General features: G+C 43.3%; 4 protein-coding genes and 1 non-coding gene across 7 annotated transcripts; 2 read left to right on the plus strand and 3 right to left on the minus strand.

Moving 5' to 3' along the window:
• Positions 1-13: 13 nt before the first annotated feature.
• LOC124310764 (protein shank-like) lies at positions 14-6,853 on the minus strand (the record flags this gene model as incomplete). The annotated part of the gene is given in 14 exon segments (XM_046774735.1): positions 14-117; positions 218-1,877; positions 1,940-2,160; positions 2,240-2,335; positions 2,420-2,621; positions 2,693-2,894; positions 2,959-3,253; positions 3,352-3,555; positions 3,649-3,999; positions 4,106-4,367; positions 4,765-5,084; positions 5,852-5,936; positions 5,939-6,043; positions 6,599-6,853. Coding segments are annotated over 14 exon segments (4,362 nt in total), but the record flags the coding sequence as incomplete, so codon positions are not given.
• A 5,108-nt stretch (positions 6,854-11,961) lies between these two features.
• Trnal-caa lies at positions 11,962-12,079 on the plus strand. The gene is made up of 2 exons: positions 11,962-11,999; positions 12,034-12,079. It is a non-coding gene; the product is annotated as a tRNA-Leu (tRNA).
• A 299-nt stretch (positions 12,080-12,378) lies between these two features.
• LOC124312468 (cuticle protein 18.7-like) lies at positions 12,379-13,345 on the minus strand. The gene is made up of 2 exons (XM_046776992.1): positions 13,235-13,345; positions 12,379-13,145 (listed from the first exon to the last, which is right to left on the minus strand). The coding sequence occupies exons 1-2, from the start codon at positions 13,244-13,246 to the stop codon at positions 12,525-12,527; spliced, it is 633 nt and encodes a 210-aa protein (XP_046632948.1). The 5' UTR covers positions 13,247-13,345; the 3' UTR covers positions 12,379-12,524.
• Positions 13,346-15,947: 2,602 nt separating this feature from the next.
• Positions 15,948-16,915, minus strand: LOC124312489. Of its 3 annotated transcripts, none has more exons than XM_046777019.1 (3): positions 16,864-16,915; positions 16,693-16,804; positions 15,948-16,342 (listed from the first exon to the last, which is right to left on the minus strand). In XM_046777019.1, the coding sequence occupies exons 1-3, from the start codon at positions 16,871-16,873 to the stop codon at positions 15,988-15,990; spliced, it is 477 nt and encodes a 158-aa protein (XP_046632975.1). In that variant the 5' UTR covers positions 16,874-16,915; the 3' UTR covers positions 15,948-15,987. The 3 variants fall into 3 exon arrangements, 2 of the variants coding, with proteins under 2 accessions (XP_046632975.1, XP_046632974.1); XR_006910508.1 differs by lacking the exon at positions 15,948-16,342 and adding an exon at positions 16,623-16,644 and having other exon boundaries at positions 16,715-16,804; XM_046777018.1 differs by lacking the exons at positions 16,693-16,804; positions 16,864-16,915 and adding an exon at positions 16,423-16,626.
• A 1,780-nt stretch (positions 16,916-18,695) lies between these two features.
• On the plus strand, positions 18,696-19,642 carry LOC124312458 (cuticle protein 7-like). Its single transcript, XM_046776974.1, has 2 exons — positions 18,696-18,804; positions 18,876-19,642. The coding sequence occupies exons 1-2, from the start codon at positions 18,793-18,795 to the stop codon at positions 19,548-19,550; spliced, it is 687 nt and encodes a 228-aa protein (XP_046632930.1). The 5' UTR covers positions 18,696-18,792; the 3' UTR covers positions 19,551-19,642.
• Positions 19,643-20,125: the final 483 nt, after the last annotated feature.

Raw genomic sequence — 20,125 nt, forward strand, 5'->3', positions numbered from 1 at the left:
ACCGATTTACTCTGTGAAAACGTTTCTGAGCCTTGGCTACTGACTGGATAGCAAAAGCTTTTCTCATCCATTTCTTGGACGTGTGGATCATTGAATTTTTCTTGTCCGCTTTGCGCCCTAATAATTTTTCAATAATTTAATTTAATTGCCCTAATAATTCTCAACTCGTCAACGTGTTTTCGGATCAGTTGCAGACTTTCTTCAATCGTTCGCTCACCGTCGGACGTCGTTTGGTGTTCAGACGACGACGGCGCCCCCGCCTCCCGCCAATGACCGTTGATCTTCTTGACCGGTTTGTGGTTCTCCAGGATCGTAGCGTCGTCCCGCTCCGAAGAGTTGGTGCTGGTCGAAAGCGAACTCAACGTCGATATGGTGCTGACCGAATCCTGTTCGACGGCCATATCAGACTGTTGAGACTGCAATCTGTCTTCCATGTCCGGCTCTCCGTTTTCGACCGGCGTCGGCAGTTGAATTAATGAAACGGCGTGGCGAGTCAGCGTTCCGGTTCGGCGGCCGTTTTTAGTGTGTCCGTATTGCGACTCCTCCGACTGGCTGCTGCTGCCGTTGACCGGCTCGAAAGTGACGTAGGCGTCTTCGCAATAGGAATCTTGGACAAGTTGATCGCTGAGCTCTTCAGGAAACGATTTAGAGTTCTTCAACAAAGACTTGGCCTTAAGAATGTCGGCGCAAAAGCTCTGCGACTTGGGCAAACTTGCTCGATTGCCTTCCGACTTTCGCCCTTCGACTTCGACCCGTTGTGGCTGCCTGGGCGGATTCGTTTGTTTGATTTCAATCGGCTGAGATTGCGGTTTGATTTCAATCAGGAGCTTCGTACGACGAGGTTCGTTGTCGGCCGCCGTGCTGTGGGCAACCATCATCCGCGATGCTTTGCCTGCTGCCAGACCATTCTGGGCAGCTTCTTCTTCGCTGTCATAGTCCGGATCGGGTATCAGCGGAGTAGAATTGACAGTCACGCTGACGCGCGGCTCTTCGTTTTTCGCCGATTTGACCTGGACATTGGGACGGGAACTGCGTGGCGGTAAACTCTTGGATCGTGAAGCTGCCGAAGATGGAGGTGATCCAGTCATGGAAGACTGGACGTTCGTCATTTTCTTGGATGCGGTCGGGCGGAGTGTCATGTAGCCGACGTTTTTCATATCTTCCGGCAGGGCGTAGAGCTTGGCATTGTCACTGGGTCGGAAGCTGGACATGACTGGAGTCTTAGGACGGTCGCCACCGGCCGCAGCGACGGCGGCATATTCGCTGTGAGCTTTGGTAACGTCAACTCGGACAACCTGAGACGGCGGAGGTGGAGGTGGCGGCGGATGATTTGGCGGAGGAGCCGTACAATGCGGACTGCCTGCTATTTTTGGAAGAGTATTGCAATTGCCGGTCGAGTAAATCGGACGGCACGGCTTAACGGCGCGGTAGTCGCGATTCCCCAACAAATTCAACTGATCGGCGATCGGAGTAGTTGCGTCTTCTCCGTCGTCATCGCCATCCTCCTCCTCTTCTTTCGTCTCATCTCCATCGTCGTCGTCTTTTGACTGCTGGTAGGAATCCTCAATGTTCTGCCAAGAGCCGTGATAACGGACGCCGGAATGGCGTGGCCCTCCCGGTTTGGAGGCAGCATTTCCAGGAGCCCAGGAGCGACGCGAATTGCGTTGATTGTGAGCCTGCAGCTCCATGCCGTAGACGTTCTCCTGGCTCTGACTCTTTCGCCAATCTTTCGCCGATGGAACATCCGGTGGAATTTCGACTTCTGCTGTCCAAGAAGAAGTCATCACCTTGTCATTTTGCTGCTGTTCCCAACACAATTCCAGTGTGCTGTGGAATTCCTTGTGTAGTTTCAACAGCTCTGCCGACGTCTTCTGCTTCTGGACAAACCCAAATGCAATAATTTCATCATTTCAGTGTAATAAAAGAAGAAAAGCTTTACTCTCATGCGCTTCATTTCAGCCACACTGGCGTAAACACGGGGTGACCGGTTGTTCTCCGCTGGTGGCGCTGGAGGGCTGACAGCAGTCGGGATAGATAATCTTTCCAGATCGGTGGTTGAAACACGCCCAGATCCTGAACGCGAGCGAATCGAAGCTGTCCTTGACGAAGACGAATTGGAATAGATATCTTCCGCCGTCTCCGTACTCGATCGAGAAGATTCTATCACACACACGATAAAAAGGAGAACGTTAACCGATTTGTTGGTATTGATTTCAAGCATCTTGGTCGTCGTGTATACCCATATCGTTGAGTGCTACAACCATCGAGCGAGCACGGGCGCGACTGACACTTAGCGTCGTCCGGGGATCTCGTTTCGGTGGTTGTGGGGGCCGCCTTGCAAACGAGAAGAAAATCGATAAAGACGTCGTCGTCCAAGAGACTTGCAATTTCCGATTACAAAGTAGTGGCAGTACGTTACCGGGTAACTTTCGAGGAAGTGTTGAATACTGTCGACTACTGTTGGGGACTGTTAAAGCATATTCGCTGACTGATTGGCTGACTGATTGGTTGACAGGTTGGACGGTGGCGGAGCAGATAGTCAGCTGAACCAAATTACCCGAACGACGGATACAATCGACCACAGTCTCGTGCGAAGCCTTGGCCAGATCTTCTCCATTGATCTGATGTAAAAAAAAAAAAGGAAAAAAAAAAAAAAAAATCGAACTCGATGGAGCAATTCAAAGAAACTCACAGCCAGAATGAAATCGCCAGGCTGAAGTCCGGCTCGGTCGGCTACACTGCCAGCTTCGACACTATCCAAATACTGTAAAGCCGGAACTCGATTCTGAATAGGGTTGAAATCCTTCATGCCCGTCATTGTCTTTGCACCGCGCAGCACGAAACCAAATCCTCTCTGGCCCTTAAGCAGGATGACAGTCCGCGTTTCGCTGTACCTAAAACCAAACAAGTCGTCAGTTTTAAGTTTGACTGGTATAAAACTTATCAACCGATACTTACAGAGACTTCATCCGTGGAGTCGTTCCGTAATTTTGTGCAGTCATTTCTCGGCGACCGGCAACTCTGGCTTCCATGGTCTTTCCCAGTTGCAAAACGGGAACCGGCACAGGCAGGGTCATGCCCATATTTGGCACACCCGTAGCTTTGGAGATGACAGCCGGGCTGGGATGATGTCGAGCCGCTGCGATAGCGGCCGGATTGCGCAACCTGACTTCTTGCACGCAACTGGGAGGAAAATAGCCACTGTCTCCCCTTAACCAGCCCTCCAACAGCCCACAGTCTGTTGATCCCGTCACTAAATAATGATGATATTTAAAAAATTGGTTCGTCATTGTCGAGTTTCTCGAATTTCCAGCCCATTGAACTGCTACTAATAAGCAGGTAGTACGTTACCTTCAATAATATCCCCCGGTTGCAAGTTGAGATGGTTGGCTTCCTTGCAACTGTACGCCTCCGTGCAGACGACTGTCATGCCTGGTAGGACCAGCGAGTGCTCAGACGGGGTATTTGCATCGTAGCTTCCGCCGCTTCCACTGTTGGACGTGCCAACGCCCGAGCTATCACTGACAATGTCGCATTGGTCCACGCTGATTTTGTCTGCACGAGGTCATAGGAAAAACGAGAGAGAGAGATTTGAGTCATGCAAAGATAAATAATCAAAACAATAAGGCCCAGCAGGCCGGTCATTACCAGTCAAACTGCTTCCATTATCTTCGCTTTCAGCCGTACAAGAAGAGGAGCTGCCCGTATCGCTGCGCACAGACACGGTGCTCATGCACATGGGATTCGATTTCAGCCAGCGGTCAGTGCTGGAAGGCGACGGAGAGGGCTGCTGCTGCTGGCGGCGATTCATCGACCTGCTAGTCAGCGAGCTGTACACCAACGTCGGGCTGGGCGTGCTGCTCGATCCGGTCGTCGACGACGAAGCGATGGAAGACGCGTCCAGCATCATGGCATTCGACGACATCGAATGCCTCATCGACAGTAGTACGCCAGACTTTCGCCGACGGGGATTGAACGATGGAGTTTCCTTGAATGCCACTACAGTCAGTCGTAAACAAGAGCAAAACATTTTTTTAAAGTTAAGTATGACGTTTTTTACGAGCGGAAAGTGTCGGACGGGTTTATATTGCCGATGACGACTTACCGACATCCTCGCCTCTAAACCGATGGATAAGAGCGGCTAACTCCAGGTTGCCGGCAATTACCGCCACCTGGTAGGGTGTCTGATTGGCGTAGTTAAGGGCTTCGCGATCGGCCCCCCGGAAGAGCAGCAGTCGTGCGCACGCTTCCTGATTGTCCACAGCACAGACGTGGAGGGGCGTGTTGCCCGACGCATTCTTGGCGTTCATGTCGGCTCCGTAAAACAGCAGGTTCTCCAAATGCTGGACGAGTCCATTACGGCAGGCCTGAAATTCAAAAAAGAATGTTGAGATTCTCCTTTTGGTTGAGAGTTGAGTTATTACGGCGCATTCCGTGAAATTCCTCGTTTCGTCATTTTCCGGATAACTAACCAGAAACGAACCCCTTTAAAAATGTACGACTATCTTTATTACAAATGGCGTTTTGTCGCAATCACAAGTTGATGCATGTGAACATGCCAGTTCTACATCTGCTTTTTTATTGTGAGAAAGTTTGCAACTGCTCAGCCAAGTCTGCAACTCCACAACTATCAAGAATGTGAGAGCACATAAATATCACATGAAACCTTAATGCAATGGTATGTGGTGGAAAATGTCAATAATTGTCATGCTGCCACCCATTCAGAGCTCGAGGATGTTACAGACGTAATATGCAAAGACAAACCTGGTGGACTTCATGCCATCCCTGAGCATCTTGCACACCGTGGATGGAGTAATCATGAAGGAGTGCCTGGCATAACATTGGAGAGGCTTTGGCTGACACTGCGGTCCACAGAGGAGTCAGACCTTTGGCATCACAAACATTAGGGGAGGCCCCCAGGTCCAGAAGAGTTCTCACAGCTTCTATGCTGCTCTTCTCAGAGGCCCTGTGCAAGGCGGTCGATCCGCATCTCGTTCGGTAATCGATCAATGCACCGCCACCAACCAGGGCCAGAAGTAGTGGCCCGGGGCGAGATGAAACTGCAGCCAACGTCAGTGGGGTCTCTGTACACGAAAATCATTGAATAAGTATGACGAAAATAAAAATAGATTTGATGCAAATTGTGACGAGACTATCAAATGGAAATCGTCAGTCGAGAAAAACCCAGGGCATGTCACTCAAAACAGGTTTTTACCAGGAAAAATGTGGGCGTTTGAAATTTCTGCGTAAACGTCAGGGGGAAAATATGACTGATCGCAGCGCCATCAACAGCCAAATAACTCTTGGCCATTTCACAACCCAGGAATGCATAGTTTTATTACATTTTATATACATCTCTCTTGCTGTGCACACACTCTCCAAGGAATAGATCGACACATATTTTTTTTTTTCAATTCACGTGAGGATTTCCAAATGGCCTACCAGCTCTCCCATTCATTCTTCCCAGAAATTCGATTTTCTACGCCATTTTATTCAGTTCGACAGGTATAGAAAAAAGAAAGAAAAGAAATAGTTATATAAATATCCCCTTAACGACAGAACCAATTTCTAGTCCACGAAAAGCGACGGGGGGAATGTCAAATGCGCGTTCTTTTTGAACACACACAATTCGTGATAGGATCACGAGGGAATAGAGAAGAAGACATGGCCCCTAAAGAGTCACGGGACTTATAAAATCACGTGTACTACCAACCACACAACTATTTTTCTCCTCCCAATTCGTTGCTCCAACGCCATCGGATGGAAAAAAGTGAATGACAGTTAAATGGGAAATTTTCTACCTCATCCGAATGATATACGGAGAAAAACAGAAGAAGAAGAAAAAACTTACCGCTCGTCTCCTGACAGTGAATGTTGGGATCCAGCCCTTTGGCACACATTTTGGTAATCTTCTCCGTTTGGCCGCTGGTCATCGTATAGTCGAAGCATCGAAGAAGCGACGCAAGTTGACGCGTGTGTGCAGCGAACGCAGTTGCTTCTCGTCCAGATGCAGCATCTTGTACACACGCCTCTTGTACTTCAACTGTACATCGAAATAATGTTTTTTTTGTTATTTTAAGTTGATCTCCTTTGATGTGATTATTATCAAGTTGAGATGGCGAAAGAGAGAACCGTTACAAGTGCGTCCGGCGAACGCGTTTCTTAATGACTAACATTAAGGGTGTATGTACTAGGTATCCATTATTAACAACTGTTTCTCTCGCTCGCTCGTATACACTGTCCGGTTTTTTCTCGAAAACTCATTAGACGTTTTTGAACCGTCTGCTGCTGCTGTGATTCGGGAGAAAAAAGACGATCCCTGGCCGTTAGGAGTCAACCGTCTAATCACGGCAACGGCGCAATAAATTTTGGAAAATGGTTCAGCATTTTTCTCTTTTTCGATCGTAATGGTCGTCATAAACTAAAAAAAACAACAAAATGAGCGCTCAGCTCATTAACGGGGCTGATGTCATTCTCGTTTTCCGCGAACGTTTTTACTGCCCAGCAGCAGCGAGAGCAGAGAGGATCTCGCTGGACGGACAAGTAGTATACCTAACCGCACTTAATGCATTTCGCCTATTAATGAATGTTTATCTACCTCAAGGTAGCCGCCAGGTCCGTTAAAAGGATAATCCGACAGGGGGCGTTCTTCGTCGATAAATTTGCCGGCCCGGCCGTTTGACGGCGGATAAAACAGTCCATAGTTGAAACTTTCCTTCAGCTCCTTTAAAAAAATTAAAATTACAAAATAAAATATAATTTTATTAAAAAACAAAAAATAAGATAAGTGGAAAACAGTCAAATAAAAATAAAAAATAAACTTGATTCGTGTGGTTGTGGGTTGTTGTTGCATGGGTGATTTTTTTGTTTCCAAAAAAAGATCTACCTACGGTAACAACAACAACAACAACAACAAGTGAGCCATCAAAATCCCACACGCGGATCCACAAGAGAGATCCGCCGGCACAATGCTCTCGCCGCATTCTTCGATCAAACAAGGACGAAACAAGGAAGAAGAAGACGAAGAAGAAATATTTGGAAGTTGTACACAAGTATGTATATAAAGCTTCGTCATGGTTTACGGGAAAAGGTTCACGTCGAGCGCACACGTAACACAAGCGTGCTGCCCTTGCGCCACAGTATTATATCATGCGGTGAACAAGCTCATTATTCTGATTTCATTTTTCATTTTCTGGTTGGAAAATAAAAATAAACAAAATTCTCCGCTTCGTCGATTTGGTGACCATTTTTCTTTTCTTTTTCTCGAGAAAAAATAAAAGAGGCGTGGCCGCCTGGGCACGGCAATAAATTGGCAACTCGGGGAGGATCTCATTTCATTAGCATCCGCATCGATAAATCCTAGCGCAGTACGTAAGAGAGTTGGATTGCAATCAGAACTAGAGAAGAGAGTATAAGATCATGGCCAATGCTGAGGTAAAAAATAAACAACATGCAACCGACCACCTTGGCTAAATACAATATGGCGGGATGCCGTGCATTTCTCATTATAATGCAAGACTGGGGCGGTGTCATGGCAACAGCGTGTGTGTAGCGTGATTCGATTTCATCCCCACCCAAGGAAAGTGAAAAATAAAGACAGAAGAAGAAAAACAATCAAAGTTGAAACAAAACAAAAATAAAAATAACAAAGTTAGTAGAACACCTCTTACCCGATACCAAGAGGCCACCTGTTAGTTTGTTAACATTTTTTGAGAGGTATATAGGGACCGGGAGTGTTTTTTTTTAATAATCCCGGTAGCACACAACAACGGACAGACATCACCAGCAGGTCGAAGACGAAAAAATTTCAAACAACCAACCAAAACATAAAAACAAAAAATAGAAGAAAAAACACATATTAAATTAATAATAAGAAAAAGAATATCAGTATATACTATACACACGAGTAATAATATTCAAATAGATGGGCTGATAAGAAGTAAAAAGAAAAAAGTCTATATGGCCGAAAAGATAATAAACGGTTATAATAATAATAGGTGAAGAGCCAAAAATGGTTGGAAGTGAAACCGGGAATTCGGTTCAGACCGAAAATCATCGACGCATATCGCCTTTTTGCTGTGCACAACAATCTGTGTGAACCTTTCTAGAAGATTCCGTGACCTTCTTTCTTCTTCTTCTTCTTCTTCTTCTTGTTCCATCTGCTGGCCATCTCCCCCCGTAGAGCATTAAAACAAAAAAAAAAAGGCTATCGTGAGTCGGAGTGAGCTGCTGGAGAGCTGCGTGAATCGGGTGAGAGAGAAAAGCTAGCGCTTCTTTTTTTTGGCTTTAGCTCTTTCTCAGCGGGGTTTATTGTTTCAATAAACGAGTCCCGTCTCGCTCGATTTCCAGGGCCAGCTAATTAAAGAAATTGATGGGCGGCACATCGTCGTACGAATATATAGACTCTCCCTCCATTTCCCCCTGGTATCGCGTTATATCACACAGGGATCCCCCCCTCCTCACCCATAAACCAAACCAGTCAAACACAACAAACAAACAACAAAGCTGATGATATTAACGGCCCCCGTGCGAAAGTAAAAAAAAAAAACACACAAATAGCCAATTGGATTGGACAATAACTGCCCGGCGACGCAAATGAAACAATAAGAAAACTAAAACACTAAATAATTGACGACACACGACGACACATATATAACATCCTGGTTTGAAATAGGTCGAATGAAAAATCATTAAAAAAAAAAAACCGACGTCACAATTTGACGGGCGTCAAAGAAAAGTGACGAAACCTGGTGGCCGCCAACCAGTTCAAACGAGTCAACTGGACGAAATGAGCCCAAAAGTTTCTAACACACAACTGAGTAAGTAGTAAGAGATGTCGACAAACAAGTCATTTGTGATGGGGGCTAATTAATAGTTATAGCCAAAGTTGGCTGGGCACTCACTTTAGGCAGGCTGGCCAACATTGTTGTTTGACATTCCAGACGAGCTCTTCGCGATGAAAGTGGATCACCTTCTGGACATTGAGTTCCGGCACGTAAATGCGGACGGAGCCGGTCGTCGCATTGACAGCAGGATGATGTTGCAGCTGCTGATGATGCGGAATTATTTCAGAGCCAGCGGCCGATTCGCCTCCAGCCGCGATGCCGCCGCCGCTGCTGCTGCCCAGCACCATCGACGACACGGCCGATTTGATGCTGCTATTCTCCTCCATCATCATCATTCTCCTAATTTTTCTATTGGCGATGATTGTTGCTCGTCTTCTTCTTCTTCTTCGATTTCCACCAGAGTCGTGCGGGTTGTTTGGGCAGCCTGGACTTCACTGGACGGTGGTGGCGACAGCTCTCTCCGGATTCATTTCACTTGTTTGCCTGGAGAACGAGAAGAAGAGAGAAAATGTCAAGACATGCCGAGTGCGGGCCCTCATCCGTAAGTGTACAACGACAACTTGGCTCAAAAAATGGGAGCTGTCACAGCTTTCTTTTGCTCTCATTTTCCCCTCTATTTCGTTAACTAAATAAGAATCATGTGACACACATCAAAATCCTCCCGCTGGGTAACGTGAAAAGAGGAAAAAAGGATGAAAATAAAACACGCTCGGCGTTCGGTTGCCGGCTGGTTGGGTACACACCGTCCGTCACACAATTTGACATTTCCTTTTTGACGAAGAAATACTTACGCATCAAAGCCTCGGCGTCTGTCTTTATCTGCACAACACGCACAAGGAAAGACAAGAAGAAAAAGGGAAATAAAATTCCAGAATAAAAACAAAAGACGACGACGGAAGACGAGCAACACAACAAGGTTCACGACCGCCCGAACGAAAGGGAAGTTGATTGCCATTTTCCTGTGTGTGTGTGTGTGTTTCTGCTGCGCTAAATCCCGGCGGAGAGAACGCCCTTCTATCCTCCCCATTCCTTTTTTTTTTTCACCCGACCAACGAACGAACGAACGAACGAACGAACGAATTCAATACTTTTGAAGAGAAAATCAAACTTAGTGGCAAATGCCGAAATGTTGTACATATTTTGAAGTTGATGGCGTTCCGCCTGATGCCGATTGTGTGTGACTACTTGTATCTTCAATCGATGAGACTTAACATGGACAAGTGACAAACGGAATGACTATTTGTCGTCGTATCTTTATCTTCAATCTGATGTGCAATTTACCATTTGAAATACGTTCCCATGTTAATAGGTCACACGTTGGGTATGCTCGTTTCGAACTGGCTGGCGAATTAGAACTCGTAATTTTACGACGGTAAATGAAATCAAAGTTTGAAGGACTTGTTCGATTTGTGCTCCTGCGACATTCCGCAGAATAGTGAACAATACCTAAATACAGCTATTGCCCGTTTGAGTATGTATATTCACTGATAGGTGGCGTAATTAAGCATTTACTTTGATATTTAAATAAGTATTCTTTAAATTTTTAAAATTTAAGCTTACATTTGAAGCGTATAAATAAGTAAACAGATTGTCCCCACGGCATGCCATACATAGGCTACGCCACGTTTTCAAAATGAATTGAATTACATTTATTAAGTACTTATAATTGAATCTAGTAAGTAGGAGTGTAGGATGTAAAAATATTAGGAGAATATAGCAAGAATAATGTGAAAAAGTAATAATGAAAAGGAGTAGACTTAGGCCCACAGCCCACAGTAAAAGAGTGCACTTTTAGTCTTTTACCATGCAGATTTGAGATTTGCTTAGTAACTTTGTGGTAATTCATGAAAATATGAAAACATTATTATTTAAGACAATTTTGTATTTCAGATTCTCATCGAATGATAAATGTAACACTTTTGAACTGACATGTCCTGTCTATAAGCTACGTGTCTCAATTAAGGCCAGACCATGCCCACAATGTTGATGTTCAGTTGGCTATTTAGGTAATTAAAGAACCATGTTTGGAAGTTGGTATCGTGATGCAATCTTTCGTGGGTTAACGGTGGCATCAGTAGCACAATCATCCTATTGGGAGTTCGAACAACCCACGTTTGAAGCTCCCCTCCGTCCAGGAAAGTTATGTTGAGAACCTCTGGCGTTGGCTGTTGGTCGGCAGGAACGAGAGGAGGATCGGGGGTGTAGATCTGTTCGCAAGTCGGTCGAATCTGGATGTCGTGACGAAAGTTCTGGAAAGGTTGCTTGCAAGTTGGACATTCTAGCTTTATCTGGCACCAGTCAATCAAGCATCGGAAACAAAAGACATGACCGCAGTCAGGGGTCGCTTTGTTGACATGCGAACTCAGACAAATAGCACAAGTGCCGTCATCGTACTTCCGAACGTCGCTGGGACTGGCAGTACCGGTTTCTTCTTTATTAGTAGACATTGCTTTATTTGATTTATCGTTTGTGGAATTTCAGGAATCCGTGTAAACTAATCTGTGAAACTTCATGACTAACCGAGATCTTATGTAGACAAGGACGATCCTGGAGGCTCCTGCAAGTGAATTCCCAGGACATTTTTGTCGATTAACGTTAGAGTTTTTACTCATTTTCTGGTTAGTTTAACTGAATCAGCTTTAACTCATTAAAACCGACAAATTTCAATTTATTTTACGTAGTTTACGATTAACGTAGTAATTTTAAATTCGGAAAACCGCCATCGTTAGGACTGCATGTCTGGATAATTGAGTAGACATAACTGGGTATTTCGTCTGATCAGTAAAGGGAGCTATTTTGAAATATTATTGTCTTCATCCGATTACGTGTGCGTTAATTTTGTGTTTATCAGACCTTATTCTGCGCTTCTAAATAACAAGGCAATGCGTGACAAAATGCACAAAATTTTCGGCTGAAATTTAATTCACTTCAAAAAAGATCAAAGACATAACTTAGTCTAAGTGTAGTATGTAGTTGTGCGCAATGGGGCACGTTTTAAGTTTACTCATTAGAAAACGTAATAAACGATAAATGAAAATAATTAATTCTTTTTAATTTGCCAATAGCAAATGATTTAGTTTTTTAACGCATTTTTAACTTTTTAAACATGAAGCATGTCAGGATGGCCGAGCGGTCTAAGGCGCCAGACTCAAGCTCACAGCTTGCCGGGTATCCCGGTTGAACAGATTTCTGGTCTTCGGTAGAAGGCGTGGGTTCAAATCCCACTTCTGACAATTCCTTTTTATCATTTTAAAAGTTTTTTGGTATTCCTTCATGGAACACATAATTTTTTAAAACATTGTCCTCGCATGCTAATACATTTTGGTAGGAGTATTTCATATCAACAACTTCGCAGGAGATGTTTTTACGTGGGATATTAAATTAAATTAAACAAAAAAAATTAATCCAACCCATTTGTCAAAGTTGTTATCGTAATGTTGTAATATTAACCTTAAAAAAATGTCGAATTATATAGGAAAATTGTAAATGTGAGACCTTATCATCATAACACGAATAAATGTATAAAACTCTATTTATGAAAAAGAAGCGTACGGTTTATTTTTTCCAATTGTAAAATTCATAATCATGAGGGATAATTCAAAGTTTTCAGGTGGCTTTCGAGTAGCTAAGACAATCTACAGACTTTGCTCTCCGTGATTTTTCAAAGATAACCGTATATTAACCTCGGGCAGCGGCCAAAGCATGAGCGGCCATATGAGCGCGACGAGCTGCGGCCACTTCGGGGGTCTCCTGAACTTGCTGAGGCATAGCCCAAGGCATGTTGGTGAATCTGGCGGGCAGGTAGGCCACGATTCCATTGGCAGCAGCGGCGGCGTTGTATGCCCGGTAATGCTCGATGGTGGCGGCCATCACTTCAGGGGTGTCTTGAACCGATCGTTTGCCACGAGCGGCGGCCAAAGCGTGAGCGGCTAAGTGAGCTCGACGGGCAGCGGCAACTTCAGGAGTCTCCTGGACTGGCTGAGGCATAGCAAACGGCATATTTGCATAACGGGCAGGCAAGAAGGCCATCGGCATTCCGTTGGCGGTAGCAGCGGCGTTGTAGGCCCGGTAATGTTCGATGGTGGCGGCCTTCACTTCAGGGGTGTCTTCGACGGATCTTTTACCGCGGGCGGCGGCGTGGGCTGCCAAGTGAGCGGCCCGAGCAGCTGCTACTTCGGCGGTCTCTTGTGCCGGAGGCTGGAGAGCGGAGTAAGGGAAGTAAAGGTACGGGTTGTAGTTCCAACCGGCCGGGATCTGGGCAGAGACGGCGCAGGCCAAGGCAAGAAAAACGGCGAGGATCTAAATTGAATAAGGAATGAAATGTATATAAAACCACTCATAGTTGAACTTGACATATAAATTGAATCAAAGGGAAATAATGAACTTACATAGATTTTCATGTCGATTCGCTTGTGATTGTTAGCCGGAGTAATTTGGAGCTGAATTAACGAAAATTAAAGAGGCAAAGGGGCTTTATATACTTGGTGGTTATTTGCGTTGTTGCTTCCCGCGAGCAAGGTTCTTATTGGAAACGCATCACTTCTTCCGCATACTGGCATTCTTTTTTTGGCCAATAATCCCGCCTCCCTCTCTTTTTTTTCGATGGCTGTTTCATCCGATTTCTCAATAATTTTTTTTAAATACTACATAGACGATATTCTATACTGTTTTGATGTTTTAGTTTTCTATTTTTGGGTGGAGTTCGTCTGGTATCTTTTAGTTGACATCACTAAAACGTCAAAAAACACCTGTCCAACCAAAATGAGGTGACCTCGAACAACCCAAATGTGACCAGGTAACAAAAGTTTTTTGCTGACATCAATCCGAAACGACGAAAAGTGTTTGACATTTGTACGTGATATTAAAAGAATTTTTGGCATGCGCGAACGATAACGCGTTGTTAGTATGGAGACGAAATATTTACGTTCATTTGGATAACTCAAAACTGGCTGAATTTTCCTGATTTACTTTAGCCAAATCTAGCAACTGGTAAATATATGGATTCATTTTTTTGTTGATCACAGATGGCGATCAACAGTCCAGAAAAATCATATTTGCATATATTAATTTTTTTATCACATCAAATGGGAATACTCCATTCGAGAGCAATAATTTTAATTCAATACTTTTATTTCAAAAGAAAAATATTTTACATTTGACAGATCGTGTGTCCTAATGGATAAGGCGTCGGACTTCTATAATAGTTAAAGTCATCCGAAAATTGCGGGTACGAGTCTCGCCTTGATTAAACTCATTTTAAACATCTACATTACTACGATTGATTTTATGGGAAACATTCGTATGATATTTCGGTATTAGTCTACTGTGACGTTACAAAGTTATTTGGTTGCTATACTGACAAAGAAGGCAATAATAAATTTTTATTTCGCGTTAATCTGACGATTCTTTATACAACCAACACGCAGTGAAAATCCTAGTATGTATGTACAATCATGACCCCACCCTATCCGCATTCGTTAGTTTTCGTAGCTTTTTGGCTTTAATCATTTTTTGTTTTCCTTGGGAAAGTTGGAAGATGAATATCGTATAAATGATATGATAGTTCCATTTTCTATCAGATCAAAATGAGAATGAAAGGTTTCCTAGAACCTCGCCCAGACTCTATCGATTTTCAAGGACTATCTTTCATTTACCTGGAAAAATAGTGGCGTAATTCGTCGCATCGAAAAAGGTTGAGCCTGGCGATGACAAGATTTATTACAATCTATCTTGATTTGATGATTGCCAATCTATAAATTGAAAAATTGATCGCAGCACGATAATATTATGTGTAGTATCTCGCCGAAACGCACAATGGCTTTCAATGATAGAACCGAGAATTCCGTATAATCCCAAAATTGTACAATTCCGATTTGCATAGAACAAGGCAATTCCAACAGCATTATATCTTATTTGGTTATATGTACTTAGTATCTCTGTGAAAACGACGGAGCTGGGGGACCAAATGAATTCCCAGAACGCCATTCATTTTTCATTTCAAGATTTGCGGTGTCCCCATTTATTCTCGATTGTTTCCTGGAGGAGCCAGAGCCCCAACAAATAAAAAAATTAAAAAAAATAAAACTGAAATATTAAGAAATAATTTAGTGCCAGAGATTATATATGCGCATCCAACCGGTTTTCCATGTAAAGGTATGCAACACGATAGTTGTTCAGCATTATGAGATCAGCTCAGGTAGATGTAAATAAAATGACCTTGCGTTCTTTGGAGGGAATGCCTGTCACTTGATTTTTTAAACAATCAATTATCGGAATGTATTTCTTGAATGTGACCCAAGTTGCCAGGCGAATATCCGCGAATATCATCCCATCGAACCGAAGAATAAAATCTACCAGAGAAAACGGCAGTATCATGAAAGAATAATGCAAACTTATGTTATCAATTTATCTTTTTATCGGAATTTTCGAAACGCCCTGTATATGACGGTCAAAGTGAGTGACAGCTTCCAAATGGAAACTACCTGGGCCATAATTACTCGGATTGTGCCAGTAAAATCAGGATTCCTACTTAATGGTTGCTGGTTACTGCCACACAGAGCGCTTGAATTAAGCTACTTCTCAAATCTCAACTTAGGCGGTGGCACGAACGCCAGTTGAGCACGAATATACGATGAGCTTCCTGGGTTTATATACGTAAGGCGTCTTCAACCTATATAATATTATATAAAACATAACAACAGAAAAGATTCATCATTCGATATGATTTATTGTGCTACAACCATAGAAGGATGCAAGCAACAGCATTTAAAAAATAACAGACAATTGTTTTATGCCTTCACAGTCGACATTCTGACTCCTGAACAATCACAATTTGAAAATGACCTAATTTACAATTTAATATATCTAGGCGTACAGTTTAACCAGATCGAACGGCAGCTTCGTGAAAGGCGCGGAAAAAGGTCATTTTAGCCAGGGTTGTGACCGATCTTCTTTTTTTTTATCGCAATCACGGTCGCGGTCAAAACAAAAAAAAAGAAAGCGATCGCTGTCGCGATCGCAATTTCAGCTTAAGATCGCGGTCACGGTCGCGATCTTTTTTGCGATCGCCACTAGATGGCATTGACCTTTTCAAAATGGAAATACATGCAAAAATTTATTTCATATCTGATTAATTACACATTTACAAGAAATTAGAATCCCCATTCACTTTAAGAAAAAGTAGCATTTCAAAGTTTTTGTCCTTCAGCCTTGATCGAGTTGGCTTAAAAATACTTCCAGCAACACTAAACAGTCTTTCGACGGATGCTGATGAAGGAAGAGCAGTGTTGTATCGTAAGAACAACCGACTTAAAATTGGAAAATTTAAAATAGATTCAGATGCCGCCGATCCATCACTTAAAAATCTATCAAGCTCTTCTGTTTCAAGGGCCTTTCTGGGATTTAAAGACTTAAAAAAATCTTTCTTTGCCTTCTTTCTTGGTGGTTGGGCATCATCACTTTCCTCACTTTCACTTTCTGGTGTAGTTGCTTTTGAACTTAAAAAAAGAAAAAATCAAAACAAAAATCAGAAATCTAACCTCTAATGATATTAAATTGCACTTATAAAATAATATACTTTAAAAGAGGCGGTCCGCTACGTTCACACTCATCTTGAAATTCTTCTTTAAGCATTTCGATTGCATCGTCTTTATCTTCTTGGATCCAAAATAATTTAAAGCGGGGATGCAACATAGCTGCTAAACGCAGTTCACGATCTAGGAACATATGACTAAACCGTTTTGTGAGTCCATTACAAAGAGCATTAATTAATGCTTTAGTGGTTGATGAATCATTTTCCCTACATAGCAATATATTACGTTTAAGAACTTCGAACAACTAATTATACCATATAATTGAAAAAAACACACATAACTGTGGACGAATCATTTGAACTTGATTCTTCATCAGATTGCACGGTAGCAGGTGTTTTAGGCACACCTCTGAAATGCCTTTTAATTCTACACACAAAAACTTAGATTTTAGAAAATAAAAAAACCAAAGGAAATAAACATATTACCCATTTCCATTCGACATTGCAGTAGATTGAAGTAAAATTAAAGCTATCGTGCTATCGTGCCGATTGAACAAACAGTTACTCTTACTATTAGCTGTCAAACTGTCAGTCATTACAGTTAAGTAATTTGCAGTTGCACTAATAATTTGTAAGTTTTTAAAAATCAACATAAGATGGCGCTAATTGATCGCAAATTTGATCGCAAGATTTTTATCATGCGATCCCGATCCCGGTCGCGTTTTTGTAAAATCATCGCGATCGCTGTCGCGATCGCGGAAAAGTGACCGCGGTCGTGATCGCGCGATCAAACAATCGCGATCGTCACAACCCTGCTACTAGCACAGAGATATCCATAGGATATACCATGAATGTCAGTTCCTATCCAGTTGGATATCCAAGTTGGACGTCCTATGGATGTTTACAGGTTATACTAATGTCCTCTCCTATGGACGTTAAACTTGGATATCCATGGACGTCCAAAAACGGACGTCTATCAAACATTTTAAATTTAACTTCATCGGGGATCGAACCCGGGACTCCTGAGTAACATGATAGTGATATGCATCCATGCTAAAATTGTTCTTAATAATTTGAGAAAAAGGGGATATTAACATCCCCTACTAGCACACAATGTCCAAAGGGGGTTCTATGGATATCCTGGGAACAAAAACCCGTCCGTCCGTTTAGCGTCAGCTACGGATATCTTATTGATGGAATATTTTGATAAAAAAAAACGGGTTCATACTGGGATGTCCTATGGGTGTCCATTGGTAGGCCTACCAATCTGGGATTTTATTCTGAACAATTATTTTTGTATCTTTTCTCAATTCCTTATCGTTGTGTTTCGACCATAAAATAAAATTCAGGCAAGAGTACATACAAACACTGTCATTGATTTAGAGTCTGATCCACTTTTTTGGTCCACCTTTTAGTTATCACTTGGATGTGAACCGAAAAACTTGAGTCCACTCATTCAAAGTCCACTATCTAGCCGTCCACGGTCCACGGTCCACGTCCGCATTTTATTCACACCCTGGTGGGGACAATCGGGAATCGGCCAAAATGCTTGGTCCGCTTGCAAATCAATGGTGTCTGCATGTCTCGCTGATTGGCTGCCGACATCCTTTTGCTACGAAGAACCCGGAAAATATTCAAGAACGGGTGAAGACAAAACTTGCTGTTGCCAAAAATCTGAAAAGACTTGCATGTGCTAAAGCAGCAAATGTCCCTGATTCTCTAAAACCGTTGGGTGTGGCTGATGAGAAGAACAAAAAGAAAATCGGCGTAAAAAAACAACCGTAACACCATGCAAGGAGACAAGGGATTCGACAAAATTGTAGTGGTGTTAATTTTGTATGTTTCTCATTTTCTCATCGTTTCGCTCACGATTTCTGATTTAATTATTATTTCATTCATTCAATACAAATAGGCTTATTCAGACAAGAGTTCACATGCAGCATGATGTCGAATATAATTATATCGTTATATTTTATACAAATGTCTGCATTTTCTGTTGAGTCCAAGTTATTCAAGGTCGTCCATCATTAAGTTTATCAGACATAATACGGTATTTTATTGAATTTTGATTATCCGTATGAGAAGAAGGAATAAGAATTTTTTCCACCAGTTTTCTTAACATTAAGACTAACTATACATTGAGACGGTATCTCTCCCAAGTAGAGAAAGAAGGAAAAAAACTATACTGGAATCGGTTTGTAAACTCAGTGACTGGCTCGAAGCAAGGTCGTTCACAATTTCACGACACGCCCTGAGTCAGGGTGTGGTAACAATGAGGAATCGGCAAGAAAATGTTGTTCTCGGCTACCTTGGGTGATCACAAGGGTGTTAGGTGGACGAGTATAAAAGAGCCTGGTGGCAGTCCATCAACAGCATCCTCCTCGAGCTCTTCCTTTAGTCTTTACGAGAACGACAATGAAGTCCACGGTAACATTTATTTTCAATTTAAGCATAACCAAAATTTTTTAATTAATATTTGGTTTTTCCCATAAACGCAGATTGCTTGTCTGTTGGTGTTGGCTGTTGCCACCCAAGCTCAATTCTTCGGATACGGTGGATATGGTGGATACTACGGAAATTACGGTGCCTATCCGTTCGCCGGCGTCCGCGCCATCACGGCCTACACTGGAATCCCCGCAACTGCCGCCGTCCCCGCCGCCTTACCCGTCGCTTACGGCTACCCTTCTATCTCCGCCACCCAGTACCACGCTCAGGACGAGCTCGGTCAGGCCAGCTTTGGCTATGCTCACCCCGGACAGGCCGCCACTAACCTCCGTGACGGTTTCGGCAACCAGATCGGCAGCTACGCTTACGTCAACCCGGAAGGCAAGGAAGTCCGTGTCTCCTACACTGCCGACTCCCGAGGCTTTCGCGTCCAATCCAACGACTTGCCCGTCGCTCCCGTCGACAATTCGGTAGCACCCCTCCCGGTCCAGGACACTCCCGAAGTGGCCAAGGCCAAGGCCGATCACGCTGCCCTTGTCACCGCTGCCAAGACCGCCGCTACCCCGGCCGTCCGTGCTAAGCGCCAAGCAGTCTTTGGCTACGGAGCTGCTCCTTTCGCTTACCCCGGCTATGCCGTCGTCGCTGCCCCAGCCATGCCCGTCCGTGAGGCCACTTTGACCAAGGTCATCCACACCCCTGGCCACGCAGTCTCTTACCGCGTCGACTAAATTTTTGTTAAATAGCAGATCAAATATTTTTATATTCTTTGTCTTTTCCTTTATTTCTGCGAAATACAATTTCTACGGAAAATCGAAATCAATTTCACAACAATTTTCATTTTACAGACAAAAACGCGTGTAATCAATTTTCTCTTTTTTACAACATCAAACGACAATTTTTTTTAAATCTTTGTAGGGTATGTTTCATTATTTTTATCTGGCTCACCAGAAAGGCATGGGGTTGAGCTTCTCGCCCTTCAATCTCCTCTCAACCCGACGACCAGCCCACATTTCTCCTGCGGTACTGATAAAGAAATTTCTCGTGTCCTGTAGAAAAATTGTATGTCAAATTTCACGTAGGCTAATTCTTTTGCATTCGAACTATACACCCTAACCATATAGGATACAGATGTAGAGCTAAACGGTTGAGTAGGCTACAAAGCTAAGTTAAGATACCATCACAAGTTGTCACCGCAACGCCCATATTCCCGTCCTTTGAGCGAATATTGACCAAAGTCGAAGTTAACCTAAAATTAATATCAGTCGGAGAATATGGTGTATATAAAGACGATATTTAGCTGAGG

This window comes from Daphnia pulicaria, chromosome 8 (assembly GCF_021234035.1).
Source record: "Daphnia pulicaria isolate SC F1-1A chromosome 8, SC_F0-13Bv2, whole genome shotgun sequence".
Lineage (NCBI taxonomy): Eukaryota > Metazoa > Arthropoda > Branchiopoda > Diplostraca > Daphniidae > Daphnia > Daphnia pulicaria.

Bases quoted from the DNA above. Each gene is read 5' to 3' on its own strand.
- LOC124312489 (XM_046777018.1), bottom strand. From the start codon at position 16,571: ATGTTCCTAGATCGTGAACTGCGTTTAGCAGCTATGTTGCATCCCCGC. The intron at 16,343-16,422 runs GTATATTATTTT...TCTTTTTTTAAG, and splicing joins AGCGGACCGCCTCTTTTAAA to TTCAAAAGCAACTACACCAG.